At 37.6% G+C, this 20,574-nt stretch overlaps 1 protein-coding gene across 4 annotated transcripts in view; it reads left to right on the top strand.

Annotated features, from left to right (window-relative positions):
- Positions 1-20,574, top strand: part of rtkna (rhotekin a) — an 82,119-nt gene that overhangs the window by 52,357 nt on the left and 9,188 nt on the right. For all 4 annotated transcript variants that reach the window (XM_048189026.1, XM_048189027.1, XM_048189028.1 and 1 more), the window contains exons 2-6: positions 12,663-12,862; positions 15,736-15,797; positions 17,342-17,395; positions 18,089-18,206; positions 20,051-20,275. In XM_048189026.1, coding sequence (XP_048044983.1) covers positions 12,663-12,862; positions 15,736-15,797; positions 17,342-17,395; positions 18,089-18,206; positions 20,051-20,275 — 659 coding nt within the window. The remainder of the gene's footprint in view (positions 1-12,662; positions 12,863-15,735; positions 15,798-17,341; positions 17,396-18,088; positions 18,207-20,050; positions 20,276-20,574) is intronic.

The raw sequence follows: 20,574 nt of genomic DNA, 5'->3' as shown, positions 1-20,574 counted from the left end.
GTCAGAGAGAAGGTGACATTTATATATATATGTGTGTGTGTGTGCGTTTTTGTGATTTATGAAGACACAAATTTGTATACACTGGTGTTACGACGTAAACATGAAATATGAGGACATTTCATGAGTCCTCATGTTTAAATTTAGCTTTAAAACATAATAAAAGCTTTAAAACATAAATGTTTTATTAAAAATGAAAAAAGGCAGACAGTTTTCTGTGATGGGTAGGTTTAGGGGTAGTATAGGGAGATAGAATGTACAGTTTGTACAGTATATAAACCATTATGCCTATGGAATGTCCTCACTTTGATAGCAAAACAAACCTGTGTTTGTGTATAAATATATTGGATGTTTTGGTCAGTAGTTTTCAGCGTTTTCAGCACTTTTTCTACTATTGCCCTGGTCCTTATTGTTGAACCCTAAAAAATGCAGAAGTGTAGAATACAGTACATATAATAAAAGTTTGAATTTGAAGTGTGTATATTTCTGTAGTTTAAAGGGGACCTATTATGCCCCATTTTACAATATGTAAAATATGTCTTTGATGACCCCAGGGTGTGTATGTGAAGTTTTAGCTCAAAATAACCCACAGATCATTTTTTATAGCATGTTAAATTTGCCACTTTTTGGGGTTGAGCAAAAGCGCTCCGTTTCACTGTGTGCCCTTTAAATGCAAATGAGCTGCTGCGATCAAGAGCTGATTCTCTGGTGTCAGGATCATATCACTATCAGGATCACTATAATGTCAGAAACTGCGAATATATGCTGCATGGAGATAGAACAGGTATAGTTTAGTTTAACTGCGGTTAACTTATATTGTCTTCTTGTTTTTATCCACTATATTAGTACAAGCCTGTTGTACTGGACCCCATTTGACTTTACTGAGTTGTATGACGTTTATTCTACTTCAAACAAAAGATGAAGCGTCCGTTTTCACTCTAGAAAATCACTGTAAGAGCTTAATAAAACAGTGCAAGTGTGCATTAAAATATTATCCATAAACTCTCTCTATCTTTCCCTTGCATTATCATCAACATACACAGCGAAATACACAGAAATACTCGTTACAACTAACACTAAACAAATATATAAAGACCTTATGCCTTTTTGGGTGGTGCTTAATAAACTGGTTAACTATCCGTAAATCAACTCCGATGAACTGTAATAAAGTGCTCTCACCTTCATTACTGCCGTATCCAGTATCACTCTGGAGACTGTAAAATGGATCACAAACTGATCTATCCTTGAGTTACAAATTTTTAGCACAACCTCTGTTTTGTATTGTCCCTTTGTATTGACATTCGTTCACAACTGATTCGCGCAGACATAAACGAATTTCAGTAGAGTTGAGGGAGCAATTTCTTTGAAAACAAAATTTATCCACCTCGTCTTCAGTGGCTGAGATTTAGGGAGTAAATGGAGAGAGCTATGTGAATTAATCTATCCAGCTACAGAACACCTAAAACACTTGGGGAGACATTCTCGTCAGTGCAGCAATGGCGGACTGTGTACAACTGGCTGTGAACTCGCTCAGGGCGGTTCTATGTTAAAACGACAGTGTCTGTCAACATTCGTGGATGGGACCTGTTTCTAATGTGACTTCACACTCCCAGGGATCTGGAAACGGCTTGTTCTGAGAAACTGCTTATGATTTATGGGGATTAAGAAAAAAGGAGTGGTTGGATTTTTATCATTATAGGGTGGTTGTGTACATACACTGCCAACATACATTTATAGCCAAACACCATGCAGAAGTGAATTTTGCATAATAGGTCCCCTTTAACAGATCTACCCTAGTGTTTACGCTAGTGGTCCTCCAAGGTCACTGCTTCCACTTTTCATCACAGCTCTATACTTAGAGCAGCCAGAGGTGCTTAACTGCCAATTAGCCCGCTTGAGCTGATTAGAGACCAGTCCCACACTCTGCCTCGGACAGCATCAAAGTCTGAGATTAACAGCCATAAGGGAATATAGATCAGCCCAAGTGTGTCACTCTAACAAGCAGACCCCCCACACACCTCTTACCTCCACTAGCCCAGAAACTGAGTCTGTAAGGGGTTTAGCAGGGATCGTTACCTGGCTGAAGAAGGGCAGTGAGTGTCAGGCCTGAGGTGAACATGCTGTGTTTGGGTGTGGAGAGAGGATCAGTGCCTCTCGGAAATGGAGGAACCCTGGAGAGAATCGGTGTCCCTGTGGATGGTTTGCCTGTGTTTTTGTACAATATACAGAGTGAATACTGAGCAAATCCCATTGATTTATATCAGTTAAACCATGGCTATAATGGTTTGACTCCTTGTTTTAAGTTGTATGTTTTATCTTCTAGAATTAATGTGTTTATAATTAGAACAGGGCTCTCGGTCATGGATATACTAGAAATATTAGGGAGTTATAGTTATTTCCAAACCTAGAAAAGTCTTCGAATTTTAATTATTGTGAAAAAATCTGTTATGAATATATATTTTATCTAGTTATCTAAAATATCAGTCTAGTGATGTTACTCTTGTGTAGAGCTTTGGAGAGTAAATTAAATATATGATGTTGATGTTCAATATGTAATGAAACTGTTACTTTTGGTTTTTGAATCGGTTCACAAAATATTTTTAATGATTTTTAGTTAAACAGTCTTGCAAATTGCCATTGTGCCATATTGCTGTTTTAATGCCAAGATGAAAGTTTTCCTAATTCATCTTCATTCAGTTCATGAAGATCAAACTCATTTTAATGATTCTCTGATTACATAAAGCAGTTCATTTCATTTACACAATTACAGACATTACAGATTACATAACATTACTGATTCTGGTCCAGGCGAGATCTTTAAGTCAATTTGGGATTTCTTAATTATATAGGCTTTGCATAAGCAGGTTAAGTGAGGTTATACTATAGGCTCAAACACACACAGACATCGTTGCTTGCACTGATTCCCAGATTGCACACAAACACCTACACAATTTTAAAAAATACCTATTTTCCATCACAGATGTAGGCTGTGTATTGTCAAAGTTCACAGCTCAAGCATGCACATGTATGCACACACCCCTTCTTTTTTCTGTCTCAGCCTGCGCAACTCACACAGACACCTCTTTTTCCCGAACACACATTTACACACACACTTTTTCAGTTGTCCAGAACCAGCTGTGCTGGAAGGCTTCTCGCTTTTGTGTGGGAACAGCTGGCTGGGGAGCCATAGTCACACACTGTGCATTTTAGATGGCCCTCACACACACATACACAACAACATTTCAAATGGCCCATTGTGTGTTATTAATGAGACTTGTGTATTGCAGTGCAGCTTAAATAGGATTCCATTTTGGCCTACGCACTGCTAACAGGGTGAAATCTCTGTGTCTGGAATACAACTGGCCTGTTGAAGCTGTTATTTTCCTTAGAGTCATTGCAAATGATGGAGCTTCCACTGCCAGTGTTTCTTCAGTATTTAGGTAGCATTCTGAATGGGATGAGAGGGTTAACGAAGGTCAGCTGAACCCTGCACAGCAGCTTTCCCTGACATCAACTCTGTGCCAAAAGACTTATACCGTTTCCTCTCAAACAATGCTTGTGCCTGTCCTGGTTGTCATAGAAATTAGACTCTTCAAACTCTAGAGAGGATTATTTGTGTCAGTGGTCACTAGGTGTTTATCTGCAGATTTTTAGAGCTTGTTTTCCTGTTGTAAATGAATAAAATGAGGGAGTATACTACAGTCACTACAGTTGCTATTTTTTCAGTTTTATATACTGTACACTACTGTTGCGAAATTAAGGGTCTTGTTTAATGTTTTGAAAACTCTGCTCACCAAGGCAGCATTTTTGATCAAATATAGAGTAAAATCGGTAATATTGTGTAGCATTATCACAATTTAAAACTGTTTTCTATTCTGAATAGAAATCTAGCGTTTATTTGAAATACAAATCGTTGGTACCATTTTCATAGTCGTTACTGTCACTTTTAAATAATTTAATGTGTCCTTGCTGAATAAAGGTTTCTTTAAAAAAATACTGACCCTAAACTTTTGAATGGTGGTGTTGTTGATATATAAGAATTAAACAATGACCTAAATCATTAAAATATGTTTATATATTTTTAATAACAAAAAAGGGTTTTTTTTTCCATTGCAGTGGACAAAAATGAATTGGCAAAGATGATATAATAAAGTGTATTATTACTATTTATATTTTTAATAATTATACTAATATAAAAAGTTGCTTTTTATGAGTTACACAATAACATATATAAAATATATTTATAATAGCAAAACAGATGTATTATAAATGAACTGTATGGATAATACTGGTTTGGAATGCTAGCTAGATAGCTGGCTATGCTTACAGTACATCATCTAGTCTTGTAAGCTTATGTCTTGACTTGTTGTTAGTATGATTTATCTTTTATGTAACTGGATATCTTAGCGAATGAGAAGGGTTTGCCTTTTGCCCTGCAGAAAACTGAATCACCAAAACTTTACTCAGTCATCAGTGTCCCTTTTTGCCCCTTCCAACCCCATGTGGCTCATTTCTCTAAATCTACATCTGTATCAATGGGAAAGTCCAATACTGTTCTCAACGCCGACTTGAACCACAAGAACAAAAAGAGGAGCGCTGGGATTGGGTGGAACAGATGGGGAAGGCGGGTGCATATTTGTGGTTGACTAATTGGAGGTTTACTGGCCTCGGTCAGTGAAATCCAGTGTGTCTGTGGGTGTGGTCAGTGATTTGGCCTTTTCAATTGGTGTTTTGCCTTTGGGTGTCACCATATTTTCTTTCTTCTGTGTGAGAAAGTCAAGGTTCAGTAATGCAGAAAAGCACATTAATTAGTGCGGTGCGAACTTTTGACTTTTAGTGAGAAGCAAATTGTTAAAGTCGCTGAAGAATATAATACCAATCTTTTCACTTACTCTATAATCTCTCTTAGTGCTAAAGGTGATGATAATTTCCTGTGTGTCTGTTTAAGGCCTGTAGTTAACATAGTTGGCCATTTTCCAGTGCTTCTTATGTTCACACCCATTTAAGCAGCCATAAGCAAAAGCAATCCATGTCATACCGTGTTTTTTTAAGTTGGTTGGCATAGCCCAGAAGATTTCATTCTCTTTAGCTTTGCAGTTTAAGAGTTACAGCTGCTGCTGTCAGTCAGAAGAGCTTCACACAGATGAGTGCAGCCCAGTTTTCATGACAGGAAATGAATTCACAGCATTTGAATTCTCTGAGAAGAGTACAATATCCTCTGAGATGTAAACTTTGACCCGTTGAAGACATTTAAAGGCAAACAACAGCAACAGCACTCTGCGTTGCTGTTCACCAGCATAAGTTACGCTCTGGATGTTATAATGCTGTTAAAATGTCTCAACTAACAAGACTTCAATGGTCAACTGACTTCATCAGAAAGTTCATACGCTGGTCTAAAGTGATCTTAAATTTAAGTGAAGTTAAATTTACCACAGGAAACTTGCAATTAATATGGGAAATTACTGTTGACAAAGAGTTCCTCGTGACAAATGATACATCAGTGCAGCTAACTGCTAACATACATTAGCAAGGTGAATTTTCTGTCATGTTGTAACCATAGACAGTAAAAGAAATGGACACAGCGACCCCATTGGAACTCAATTGAGACAAGTGAAGCCCATTTTTAGCACTTCCGTTTCTGACGCGCAGACTCAAACTAAGCTTGATGACGTCAGCAACCTGTCTGACAGATGTAAATCTTCTAGTAGCTGTGCGTGCAAACTGCCATCGTTAATCTTGCAGAGACGGCAAACTTGTAAGTAAGTATTCTGATTAATTATTTTGTATAGTATTTTAAAATGTAACGCCAGTACGCCATATTAAGTTAATGCATACTATTGCCTGCGAGCTTCTCCTCCTGTCTGTACGGTAATTTCTCTACTGTGCGACAGAGAGTCGAGTGGTTATGACGCAATCGTTAGCCTATTTTTACAAAAACTGTTTCTACGGGGCCATAATGTAACATAGAAGATAATGGAGCCCTTTATACATTGTCGTGTATCTTTAGAAATAAATAATGGACAAATGGAGTCTTTGAACGCCTCAGATGTAAAGTTATTCGCTGTCAAAGTGACGCCAAAATGAATGGGAGTCAATGGGATGCTAACGCAAGTGAAGTTCTGCTACAAGATGGCGGCACGCGGCCGACTTCAACTTCCGGTCGACTTCCTTGGGCACTGGTTGTAACAGTGAAAGCTCTGACTATCTGAGACGTGAGGCGTCTCAATATAGGAAAGAGGTCAAAGTTTAATATTTAGCCTCAGCATGAGAAGCAAAACAAGACAAAACAAACAAGCGGATAAGAGCATTATCCCAGAGAGAAATGTCCTGGAGGATGTCACTTCATGCAACGATGCAGAGGGCCTGTTTACTAGTTATTTGGTAGGCTGGATTTGGTCACATTGGCTAATGACAAAATGGTAGCAAAATTGCTTTTAAAAGCAATGTGTTAATTGCCACGTGTGTCAGCTTTTCATAACACTAATGGGCTTTTCACACTATGCTTAACACTGTCTTAACGTGCAGATTATGACCACTTTTAACCCAGGCTTTAGCAACATTTCACACTTGCAATGTTAAAAGAGGGTTAGCACCATTTTTTAACCCTAATTGGAGAATTTGTTGATCGTTAAGTATACTTACACTGATTTTCATCAATTGAAATGAATCCAATCCTGTGTCGGATTCTGAAAGATCTGTTTATATTAACCCTAAACATTCAGATTCATTCACATATTAATTTAAATGTGCATTACATCTATTCTGAACACAACTTCAAAGCATGCGCAGTGCCCAGAACTGGAGAAAACCACTGAGGTAACGGAGCTACCGTAAGTTTTTGCCTTGATGACATATTTAAAAAGAAAGTTGCCATATATCAGAAGAGCATTTTATCTAATATTTAGTAAACATTCAGTTCATAAGACAAATTTGCAAGATGTAAATAAACATATGCACGCTTGTAAGACATAAAATGCAATGGGACTACGCAAAGTAGTTTTGAATCCGATTGAAAAAATAGACGGATATAGAATTTGTGCTTAATTTTTTACTGTTTATCGGATTATTTCAGGTCTGGACTATTTCTGTAAAGCTACTACAATGTGAAATGCTAACCTAAAATCCAAAAAATGAAAATGATGAAAGTTGTTCAAAACCTGTTTGACTCACTTTCTTCTCTGGATCACAAAAGAATATATTTTGAAAGATGCCTCAAAATATTTTTTTTTTTGTCCATACAGTGGAAGTCAATGTGGTCCAGTGTTGTTTTGGACTGCACTGATATTTGTTTTATAAACAAAAACAGTTGAAATTTGATATTTTGTGAACATACGTCATACCAGGGTGGAATGACATGAGGGTGAGTAAATGACAGAATTTTCATTTTTGGATGAACTGTTCCTTTATAAAATACTATCAGTATTATATCTGTAATATGGATCTAAATAACCTAGCTTGATGTTAACAAAGGGTTAAAAAAAAAACTTTAAATGAGTTCAATTTTAAGTGTGAAAAGTATTTGTAAACATTTGAGCTGAAATGAATCAAGCTGTATCAATGTGCTTTAGATCAAATCAGCATCTCATTATCTGGCTCCATGTGGCTGGTTCCTCTGTTTACATTCTTTCATTTGTCATTACAAAGCCATTAGTTCACATTCATTATTTAAGGTATTTTCAGGGGAAAGACTTCAAATTTGTAGCCTATCCTCTGAAGACCATAGTCATTTCCCATGACTCATGTCCCCTGCCACTGAAAAAATGTGCTTCCGATATTCCTCCTGCGGTCGTATTATACATGTCTCACATCCAACCAAGTGCTTTGAGAACAAGACCAGTTTCATTGTTTAATTACTAGCAATTAGTAAGTCCAAGTAGTTTGCACGTCTCAGAGCAATAAGACAATCATTTTCCTGGCGGTCCTGTAGCTGTAGGGTTCTGGGGTTTCTGAAGTGTGGCAGAAATTAACATGCGAGGCGTTTGTCACTGTAATTACAGACTCATTAGTTTTTTCATACTCTTTCTTGTGTCCTCTATCTTTCTGACGACTTAGGGAAGATTCCATCTCCCTCAATTATTCCCATCTGGGTTCATTTTCAACACTCACGCTTCATTACCGGGGAACAGAGTGCTCACTGTACTCGCCTCCCTCCTCTTCCATTTCGCTCCTCCCTCGCTCCCTTGCTCTTTAACACCTTCTGCTGCCAGCCCGCCACCATCGCTCACACTTACACTGATGACTGGCACACACACACACACACACCGCCTGCCGTGCTGCTCTGCCCTGGCACCTGTCACAGGGCAGGCGGCGCTTGGCAACCCTGAAAATGTGTTTGAAGGGTCTTTGTGTCATGTGGTTGTATATTTACTACACGCTAATTCCTGCAGTGCAAACTTATGAGTTTATTTGAAGTACTTACACTACCATTCAGAAGTTTGTGTGGGTACCATTTTTAATGTTTTGAAAAAAGTCTCTTATGCATTAATTTGATTTAAAAAATTAACATTAGTATTGTGAAATATTATTACAGTATTATCACAATTTTCTAATGTATTTTAAAATGTAATTTATTCAAAGCTGAATTTTCAGCATCATTACTCCAGTCTTCAGTGTCACATGATCCTTCAGAAATCATTCTAATATGCTGATTTGCTGCTCAAGAAACTTTTCTTATTATCAACAATGTTGAAAACAGTTGTGCTCCTTAATATTTTTGAGGAAACTGTGAAACATTTTTTCAGGATTTTTTGATTAATACAGAGTTAACAAAATATTTTTTTGAAAAAGAAATATTTTGTAATATATTTTAATCAATTTAATGCATCCTTGCTTGTGTGTGATTAAACCATGGCATGAAAGTGAGCAAATAAAATAAGTTGAGTCAAGTCATCTTTATTTTTATAGCACTTTATACAATGCAGATTGTTTCAATGCAGCTTTATAATAATAAACAGGAAAGTAACGGAATTAATGATGCAATCTTCATCAAATACAATGACTAATGTTGTTATTCTGCTCGAGTCAAATCAATGTTGATTCAGTTCAGTTCAATAGTGGTGTCAACTTTGCAAACTTCATTAGTTTTGGGAAAAAAATTAATTCAGCTGTAAAGCAGAAGACTACGGAAGAGGATTAGGGCCAAGCAATAATAAAAAAATAAAACCATCTCGAGATTAAAGTTGTTAAATTACGAGAAAAAACTTGTTAAATTTCGAGAAAAAGGTCAAGATAAAATGTTGAGAATAAACTCATTAAATTACAAGAAAAAAACTCGTTAAATTTCGAGAAAAAAGTCGAGATAAAATGTTGAGAATACAGTCGTTAAATTACGAGAAAAAAGTTGTTAAATTACGAGAAAAAACTCGTTAAATTTTGAGAAAAAATGTCGAGATAAAATGTTGAGAATAAACTCATTAAATTATGAGAAATTTACCGACATTTTTCTCATAATTTAACGAATTTGTTCTCGTAATTTAACGACTTTTTTCTCATTTCTCACTTTGTTTTCACCATTTTATCTCGACTTTTTTCTTGAAATTTAACAAGTTTTTTCTCGAAATTTAACAACTTTAATCTCGAGATGGTTTTATTTTTTTTATTATTGCTTGGCCCTAATCCTCTTCCGTAGAAGACAGTAGTGTCTGCTCAGTTCAGTTCAAGTATTGTCCTCATCTGATAGAGTCAGTGCAGTTAAATCAGCAATATATAATACTATATAATAGTGTGTCAATAAAAAATACACGTATTACAACGGTGCCCATCATTTATGCACCAACTAATCTTGCTGTGGCACAAACACAATCTGAAGTGGAGCATAGCAAAGTCAGTTACATAATAGGTTATTTTAGTATAATTTGAATTGGAAAAGCAAGACTAATTACACCTTGGTTAACTGCTGGTTGGAAAACAATTTTTTAAGACCCAGGGCCCTATTTTAACGATCTAAACGCAAAGTGTAAAGCGCATGGCGCAGGTGCACTCAGGGCGCGTCCAAATCCACTTTTGCTATTTTAATGACGGAAAAACGGTCCGTGCGCCGGGGCGCATTTTTGAAATGGGTTGTCCCTAATCTCTTAATGAGTAATGGGCGTAACGTTCAATAAACCAATCAGAGTGTCATCTCCCATTCCCTTTAAGAGCGAGATGCGCTCGCGCCATGGCGGATTGCTATTTACATGGCGTACACGCGATGAGTCAGTTAATATATATGTGTGTGTATTGGCACGATTGTTCGATTAATTAGCCAATTTCGTTCATCATTATAAGTAGTAATAGGCTGAATTGAAAATAGGTAGCCTAATTCTAATACACGCAATGACTATTCATCATTACATTTTTATATTTATGTAGCCTACACAATAATATTCTTTTACACTGTAATCCTTTTGTTTTTAATATTTGGCATGTTTGTGTGATGCGCATCCCTGTGTGTAATAAGCAAAGTCAACGCGCACTGTGGACGCGCCCAGAGGCGCAGTTTCTACCAATGCGCTCTAACAAAAAAATATTGCGCCATTGACTTTAGACTTTAGACCAGGTTTGAGTTGGTCTATGGCGCAGTCTATTTTCAGCTCCTTAAAATAGCAATGCGCCGGCAATGCGCCTGAACACACCTCTTTTTTAGACCAGCACGCCCATGGGCGCACTAACTGGCGCAAATGCATTTACTAATTTAAGGACGTGGCGCTGAACGGGAAAACGCGAACGGCGCCGGACGCAAACTAGCAAACACACTTGCGCTACGCCTTGCGTAGCATTGCGCCGGGTGTATTATAGGCCCCCCAGTCTTAACACAGTGGCTAAGTTTATGTAGCTGGCCCCTGGTCTAATTCATAAATTAATTGAAAAATTCCATAGCCACTGTCAATGACAATGTTTAGCTTGATGTAAACTTTTTTTCCTAACATTTTTGTGGCAAAATACCATAATTACTAGATTTTTTGATACTATTACTACTGTTAAACTATAAAAAGTCAATATTTGGTCTTTTTCAAACAGTTTAATACTGTCCTAACCGGCTGAGGTTTGACAAGTTTCCAGCAATAAGCTATTTTCACACTGAAAGCAAAACTGGTGCAATGCCACACTATCACATGAAAAGTTTTAAAGCATTTTTTTTTTAATTCCTAAAATTTCTTAAACTTTTCCATCATATCAATAGATCATCTCTCTCTTTTCTTAAGCTCTGCTTTTTCTCACACTGACAGTGTTTGATGGCTGTTGGTGCTCAGCTCTGTTCTATATGTACTTGTCTCTGTTTACAAACAGGATGGTGGCCGTAATTCCCTGAGCTCTTATCTTGAGTCTCTTAAGAATCTTAAGTGGTCGCGGTTGGTTTGTTATGTTCTGGCTTTCACAGGGGTTCATGCTTTTGATGCTCATCTAGCCCATTTTTGACTGTGGCTGTACGATCCAATGCAGTAAACAGCAAATCTTGTTTTCACTTGAAAGCAAAACCAAAAGGAGGAGCTGTCTAAATTGATGGTTAGACCTTAATGAGCTTCTGAAATTTGCACACAAACGAGGGTCCTGTTGTCATGGCAACAGGAGCCCCAGTGGAAGGCAGAAGGGTAAAGCATAAGAAAGTCTGGATTATGTCACTTGAGAACTGTAAAGTCAGAACAGTGACCAACAAAGCATTTTCATCAGTTATTGTTTTCTTCAGTATCTTGTTTTGTCAGATTAGACAGAATCTTTAGATTTGCACAAACAAAATAAGCCTTGATGGATGGTAGTACAGTCGTTGTTACCAGTTATCGATCATTTAGGCAACAAAACATACATCTGTCCCTCACAGCCTCATTTTTACTTTCAAGGTACAGTATATGGTTGATATGGGTTAAAATGAACTTCTTTTTATCTCTCTCAAGCTTTGTTCTCACTTGTTCTTTTTCACAATTTTCTCCACCTCATTAATTTATATGTAGACTTAATACTAAATCCCACTCCAGAGTTAATTTAAATGACAGTAGGTTATATTCACCCTTTAGAAATACTCAGTCACACCTATCTCTCCTTTCTTTCTCCTTTTCTCCTCAAGAACCCTCTTTTGTTTCCCTCTTCACTCCTATTATTTCTTTTATTCCTGCCCTGGATAATCCTGCCTCGGTTCACTCACATCTTCCCCAGGGAATCTGGGACCCTTAAAAGATGCTCTGCCCCATCTCAAAGGCTATGCTATGGCACCACATCCGGACAGTTTGCCACCCTCTGTTCGTGTGTAAATTATTTAGCGTCCTGGTATCTGGTTGTTTGAGGGTAAACAGAAGTCAAGAGGCCAGAAGCATCTCTTCCAGCTTGTTAACCTCCATATTCAATTTCATACTTCACTGCATTAAGACACACAGCAAGCTGGAGCAGCCCATTACAGAGGTCATGTGACTGGAGTGTGACCTCTGTGCAGTGCCTTTGGATATTTTGGATTAATAGAGATCATTTATGGCCTGAGAGTGTTATACAAATCAACATGAACAAGAACTTTAGGTTACACCTATGAAAGTCAGATCAAATCATTAAATTGCTTGACAAAGTACCAATTGCACATGTTCACTTTTCGTAGTGTGTATGTCGTCGTCCATTTGAGTAAACCATTTAATACCGGAAACAGCAAAATTTGTACAACTAGGCAGCAGTAAACCTGACATTAGCCTCTTTTTTTTTTCCAGGACAGTGACATCCAGAAGAAGATCGACTATGAGATTCGAATGCGTGAGGGTGCGTGTAAGCTGCTGGCCGCATGTTCTCAGAGGGACCAAGCGCTGGAGGCCTCCAAGAGCCTCCTCACCTGCAACGCCCGCATCATGGCCTACATGTCAGAGCTGCAGCGCATGAAGGAGGCACAGGTCATGCAGCGGATCGCACACAGGTTAGAGCTCACTTATGACGAATGTACTTTGGTTTGTGTCAACTTAAATGTACACTATGCAACATTTGGCCCTGTAGTGGTTAAAAAAAAACTGCATGCATTTTGTGGAAGAACATTGTTTTGGTTGTGCTTCGGCTGCGTGATTGTGCGGATGAATATGGTTATCCTACTGCTCTTAAAACATTCACTACTTGGCTTAAAGGAACACTCCACTTTTTTTGAAAATAGAAAAATACCGGTATTGAATATACCGTTTTCGAATCCATTCATCCGATCTCCAGGTCTGGCGGTACCACTTTTAGCATAGCTTAGCATAGTGGGGAGCAGGTGCAATGATATTACACAGCGCCTCTCACAAATGTCTCCATGGTTGCAAGACATGCTCCTTGTGCAAATAGGGGTCACAACCGCTGTGTAATATCATTGCGCCAGCTGCACCCATGGTACGGCAGCAAAGTTCCTTGATTATTACGCCGGAATGAGAGTATAGTTCCTAGCCATATCGGCCAAGAAAATCGCAACTTTTCATTTTCCGTCGGTCTTAGTACACGGTGTAACTACAGAAGAGTCAAGTTTTAAATAGAAAAAATATCGAAACTCTTTGGTCATTTTTGAGTGAGAAGCTATTGGTCTCATCAGATTCAATGATCTATGCTAAGCTATGCTAAAAGTGGTACCGCCAGACCCGGAGATCGGAATGGATTCGAAAACGGTAAAACTCAACTGTTTAACTCTAGGGGAGTTGGAAAATGAGCATATTTTCAAAAAACGTGGAGTGTTCCTTTAAGAGATGGAAAGGTTCTCAAGCTGATAAGCTGAAGATGTTACTGTAGCTTTACCCATTAATAGACACGGTACTTCCTTGAAATTAAATTCCAGCACAGCGCTACAACAACTCATGAAAATGACATTTCACAATAGATAATGCTTTACAATGAACTCTGTTAGAGAGGTACGTATGGCAATTTATCCGTTCAATAAAATACCTTACTCATCTGAGTAATAAAAACACTTTTTTTCTCACCATCTCCAAAAAAACAAGCCAATTTTGATTCTTGTTTTATTACGAGCTCTGTCGTGTTCTCGTTTTGCAAGCAGAAGCTCCTCTGTTCGCCATTGTTTTAAAAACAGGTGATTCCCAGGAGGTTTGAGATTTAGCGTGCTCCATGTCAACCTTTCTCTCTAGTTGTGACAACTAACCTATGCCACTCCCACATTCGTAACAGTAGCCAGAGGAGCTTTTCTCTATTTACGAATATAACAAGACACGCACGGACGAGTGATGTATGTACACCATTTCGTGCGACAAGCATCCCGCTCTGTCAAAAATAAAAACACTTATAATAGCCTTACCATAGTGAATCAGGTTAAGACAAAAACACATTTTGGTTGATGGTGTATTGAAAAAAGTTTCATTAAAAAAGTTTGGTTAAACTTAATTAGATGTTAAATTTTTGGGTGTCTTAGATGTTTGTGGTTCTTTTTTAAAAGGTAAATCAGATAATAGGCCAGTTTCTTGGGGTCAAGCATTTCTAATTATACTGTCAGCAGCAGTAAATATGAAGTTTTTTCAAAATATGCATAGCTGATAACTACACTTTGACCATCTATTGACAAGTACTTCAACATACACAAATCACATGCTTATACTGTCTTACTAAAAATAGCTGAATGTATTGACTTAAATTAGAGAAAATTGGACAGACACAAAGCACATGACTGCAGAAAATAGTGTTGAGGTCAGAAAGAGTTTAATGTGGTGAGTGTTGTTCATTTTACAGGGTTAATCTCAGCTGCTTCATCAGGATCGTCACTTTAAAGCTAGTTTCAAAGTGCTAAATGTCAGTTTAAGGAAATTACAACAAGGTTGTGTTTTTAGTCACATCATTAGCTCTAGACACACAACAGATAAACAAAAATAAAGCCATGTTTAGAAAGTGTTTTAAAGCTAAAGTGTGTAATGCTTCACATCCCAGTTTATGTAAGTAACTGTAATAAGAGCATTCGTAAGTTAACAAACTCGTTGCGCTGGCTGTCGTTTTGAACTTATGTATGGATGTCAGTACATTGCTTTATTTATTTGAGCATTTCAACCAACCTGGCACAACAGAGAGTGGTGAAACTATGATACATGACCGTGGTGTAGTTCACTTATAGCCTACCTTTAGATTTTTGCTTCTGGCGATTCACTTAAGCTTCAAAATTCATAAAAGTTGTGAAAATGATCTTGATGGACAAAATGTGTTAGTATCATAAACTTTTGTTGATCACAGAGCTTATTTATTGCGATAATTCAAAAGCCTATCTGAAAATCCTATTCGATTTTTGTTGAGGGAACCAGCGTGATGCTAACTGCCTATTGGCCAACAAAGTGACATCATAGTTCCACTACTCTATAGACCTTATTTACCAGAGAAACAAGCCATCTTTATAAAATTGTCTTTGAACTTCCGTTCTGCGGTAGCTCTGTACATTTCTATGGCATCGCTGTCAAAGAATAATTAGTTGGTTAAGTGGATTTACCTGTTGTAGAGTTAATGAAAGTTATCATGAGTATCGTTATGTTTAAAGCAGATGTCTTAACAAATGTCAGTAGATCGGGAAGATTTTAAAACAAGCAGTTCGTTCATAAATGTAATATCGCTGTGGAAATACAAACCGGAAGTCAAAAGACAACGAGCGCAACGCTGAAAAGGGGCGGGGCTACATAAGGTCTATAGTATGAGCTGACCAATGGCAAACAGGGGATGTCTTCAGGAAATGGTCTGTATTTTTACAATTCCATTTGGTGACACACACTTCAGCTTTAATTATAGCTGGCTTGAAGCACTTTACACATTGTGTTTTGTGTCTTATTGAGTGTTTGTGTTCAGGTCTTCTGATGCAGGTCCAATGGATGACCGATCCCCATGTAAAGGCAAAGTAGCAATTTCAGGTATGTTTGCAGAAAAGAATTCAGGCTGCTGTGATTAATTTATATGATAAAAAAATATACACTACTGTTTAAAAGTTTGGGGTAGTGCAAGACTGAAAGACATAAATACACAGTAAACCAAAAGTGACATTAAAAACACTTATAACGTTACAAAAGATTTCTATTTCAAATAAATGCTTTTTTTTTTACTTTCGATTCATCACTGAGTTTCCACAAACTATTAGGCAACACAACATTTTTTTCTTAAGCAGCAAATCAGCATATTAGATTGATTTCTGAAGAATCGTGCGACACTGAATACTGGAGTAATGATGCTGAAAATTCAGCTTTGCCATCACTGGAATAAATTACATTTTAAAATGTATTCAAATAGAAAAGAGTCATTTTAAATTGTAATAATTTTTCACAATAGTACTGTTTTAGTGTATTTTTCATCAAATAAATGCAGCTTTGGTGAGAATAACAGACTTATTCCCCAAACTGAACAGTAGTGTACTGTATATAACATTCACTGGTTTTTAATTTGTGTATTATGTGTAAATCATGCAAACCAGTCTGTTTATACGGGTGCCTGAGCACTAAATCACACCCTGCTGTTTTATATATCAGCGCCTGTGTCTCACAGTCTGCTGTGGGGCTTCTTTTACGAGTCGTCCTCCCCTCCTCACTGTCTGGATCTTTTAGAGGGACCAACCCCCTTCTTAACACCCAGTGCTATTAACTCCCAGTTCAAACTCCTTGACTGCACCCATGGCAATTTGTGTTTGAGATCTACAGTGAGAGGCCTGTAGAGGTGATACTCAGTAAATGCTGCAATTATGACGTCATTATGAAGAGGGTAATAGGGGACCTTATACCCTCACTTCACAGTCACATGCACACTAATGTAAACCACACTCACAGACAGAATGGAGAAAAATTCCGTGCAATGGTTTTACTGATCGCTAAACGCATTATCAAATTAGACTAAATATTTAATAAACAAACACATTTGCTGAATATGATCAATGACGAGCATTTCTGTTCTGCACAAATCTGTTTCACTTTCTGCAGCTGCAGATTCTGTGTGGGATTCTTGTTCATGTGCTGTTATTCCATCACACAAATGCATAAAGACTGTTATTTAGTTCATCCCACGCACATACAATCTAATATTCCTACATGCAGCCTACATTTTGTCTTTTCTGCTGTCCATCATCTGGAGTCAGCACCCTATTAATTGTTCCCTAACAGCCTCTTTCTATTAATTTAATGAAGTTCTGCTGTTATTAACAAGCTTGATTACACAGATCTTTATAGAGAGGCACATCCAGGTGGGCTGGAGCGATGAATTTGGTCTTGAGGTGGTGGGTGGGCCAGTATGATAATGGCAGCATGGCATAAAATAGCAGTTGTGTGTTTCGAATGTATTTTTTTCTGTTGATTGATATGGAGTGACAGTCAGCAATGGTGGCTCGCAGCTGTGAGTGACACTGAGTGTGTGTGTGTGTGTGTGTTATAACCTTGTGTGTTTCTCTCTGACCTCTGACTCCTCTGTGTTGCAGATCTCCGTATACCTCTAATGTGGAAAGATACAGAGTATTTTAAGAATAAAGGAGGTAACATCTGTTTTTCCTTTTCACTTTGATATGAAGGATATAAGTAGTTGTTGTTTAATAACCCATTGAATATCACACACACAAACAATGGGGAATACTGCTCTGGTACATTGTGCATTCAGTATATGCATTACCACGATAACGAAAAACACATTTATTTATGAAGCGTTCAGGCCCAGCAAAGCCCTCTGGGTAAACAGAATATTATTACTGGCACTGCAAACCTTTTCCAGACAACAGTGACTAATGTATTTTCGCCTAAGGTGCTTAGAGCAGCTGACAGAGGTGACATTATGTTGATGAATGTGACACAGGAACCCACATGCATGCGTTATTCTCTCATGGGAAAGCTTTTATATGTGCTTTATCCTGTTAATAGGAACATGTATTTTAATAGCCATCAAAATGATTAGGGCAAGAACGTTTAGGACTGGTTGTGCCACAATTTTTCATGTTGTACAATTTGTACAAGGAAAAAAAAATGACACTGATACTAATGTTGCCCTGAGCAGGAAAAAGCAGGACAGCACACACACAGGTGCAGGAGTAAATGTTTCCTGAATGAATAGAGCTGCTTTGGGGGATTTTACAGGCACTGGGCCAAACCTGCAGCTACAGTGGGGAAGAAATTACAACAGGTGTGACTTCTAAGTAGAAATCATGTTCAGTAAATGTCTTCTTTTTTTTTTCCAGAGCTGCATCGGTGTGCTGTGTTCTGTCTGCTGCAGTTGGGTGGTGAGATCTTTGACACAGACATGGTGATGGTGGACCGGACATTGACAGACATCTGCTTTGACAACACAATTGTCTTGTGAGTGTACATGTTTTGTCATTTTAACTGTTTAACTAGACATTTATTCCACAAACCTAGAGTTTAAACTTTGTGCAACCTTCTAATGTTCAACTTTATATTAGGTGTATTTAAAGGTGCCCAAGAATGCTTTTTCACAAGATGTAATATAAGTCTAAGGTGTCTCCTGAATGTGTCTGTGAAGTTTCAGCTCAAAATACACCATAGATTTTTTTTAATAAATTTTTTTAACTGCCTATTTTGGGGCATCATTAACAATGCACTGATTTACACTCGGCGCCGCCCCCTTAAATCGCGTGCTCCCTGCCACATGAGCTGTCGACTATATTACAGCACATTTACAAAGTTCACACAGCTAATATAACCCTCAAATGGATCTTTACAAGATGTTCGTCATGCATGCTGTATGCATGCTTCGAATTATGTGAGTAAAGTATTTATTTGGATGTTAAAGTTTTATTCTGAGTGAATTTGAGGCTGTCCTCCGTGGCTAACGGCTATTGCTACACTGTTGGAGAGATTTATAAAGAATGAAGTTGTGTTTGTGCATTATACAGACTGCAAGTGTTTAAAAAATGAAAATAGCGACGGCTCTTGTCTCCGTGAATACAGTAAGAAACGATGGTAACTTTAACCACATTTAACAGTACATTAGCAACATGCTAACGAAACATTTAGAAAGACAATTTACAAATATCAGTAAAAATATCATGCTATCATGGATTATATCATTTATTATTGCTCCATCTGCCATTTTTCGCTGTTGTTCTTGCTTACCTAGTCTGATGATTCGGCTGTGTGCAGCTCCAGACGTTAACTAGCTGCCCTTGTGTAATCCCTTTCATAATGTTGGGAACATCATGGGCTGGCATATGCAAATATTGGGGGCGTACACCCCGACTGTAACGTAACAGTCGGTGTTATGTTGAGATTCGCCTGTTCTTCGGAGGTCGTTTAAACAAATGAGATTTATACAAGAAGGAGGAAACAATGGGGTTTGAGACTCACTGTATGTCTTTTCCATGTACTGAACTCTTGTTATTTAACTATGCCAAGGTAAATTCAATTTTTGAATCTAGGGCATCTTTAACTACTATGTATTTACATAAAAACATAGTATGTACAATGTACCTATTATGTTGTATTGCAAACCACTTGTGCTGCTATTGATGTGGGATACAGGTAAGGTTAGGGACAGGTTTGGTGGTATGGGTAGGTTTAAGGGTGGTTTAAGGTGTAAGGGAAGACTCAACAGTGTACAATGCAATTATTTCCTTTAGAAGCTCATTTGGAGCATCTCTTTCTGTTGGTTAATGTTTGCCCAGATACAGTAAAGGCACATATTCAGACTGCTCTGTGTTAAACTTTACTAGATAATCTCATTGAGAAGTTTTAAGTGCACACTAATAGTCAAAAGTTTGGGGTCGGTAAGCGGTAAGACTTTTAAAATGTTTTTGAAAAAAAATCTGTTTTGCTCACCAAGGCTGTAATTATTTGATCAAAAATACAGTAAAATTGTGAAATATTATTAGTAAAAATATTGTGAAATATTGCACATTTAATTAAAAAACAAATGTTGTTTATTCTTAAGCTGAATTTTCTGCATCATTACTCCAGTCTTCAGTGTCACATGACCCTTCAGAAATCATTCCAATATGATGATTTGCATCCTTGCTAAATAAAAGTATTAATTTCTTTAAAAACATTTTTACTGAACAAACTTTTTTGAACGGTAGTGTATACTACTGTATACACTAAATGAACATTTGCTCTCTACTGATAACAGATGTGTGTAGTAATATGAAGTACATGTGCTTCATTAATGCTGTGTTTCCTGTGTGCAGTAATGAAGCCGGCCCAGGCTTCGAGCTGCGTGTGGAGCTGTATAGCTGCTGTTCAGAGGACGACTACTCAGCAGGCAGCACACCGCGGAAGCTGGCCAGCAAGCTGAGCTCGTCTCTGGGAAGGTCAGCGGGAAAGAAAATGAGGGCGGGTTTGGAGCCTGGAGCCTGCAGTCCCACCAGCAATGGAGGAGGAGCGACAATCCTGCTGCCTGTGCCCTCTGTACCGTAAGTGTGTAGAAACACACACACAAACAATGCTGCTACCTGAACCAAAATGCAAAAAAAAAAAAAAAAAGGATTGCTATGGAATGTATGCCAGTGATAGACTTAATGAAAAGACAATACTGTTCAATAGTTTGGAGTCGGGTAGATTTTTAAAATGTTTTTGAATGTCTCTAATACTCTCCAAGGCTGCATTTTTCTGATCAAAAATACAGTAAAAACAATAATATTGTGAAATATTACTAAAAATGTGAAAATAACTGTTTAATATTTTAATATCTTTTAAAATGTAATTTATTAAT

The sequence above is a fragment of the Megalobrama amblycephala genome, linkage group LG4 (genome assembly GCF_018812025.1).
Source record: "Megalobrama amblycephala isolate DHTTF-2021 linkage group LG4, ASM1881202v1, whole genome shotgun sequence".
Lineage (NCBI taxonomy): Eukaryota > Metazoa > Chordata > Actinopteri > Cypriniformes > Xenocyprididae > Megalobrama > Megalobrama amblycephala.
The sequence above is the reverse complement of the archived record's forward strand: the minus strand, read 5'-3'. Positions and strand labels throughout refer to the sequence as shown.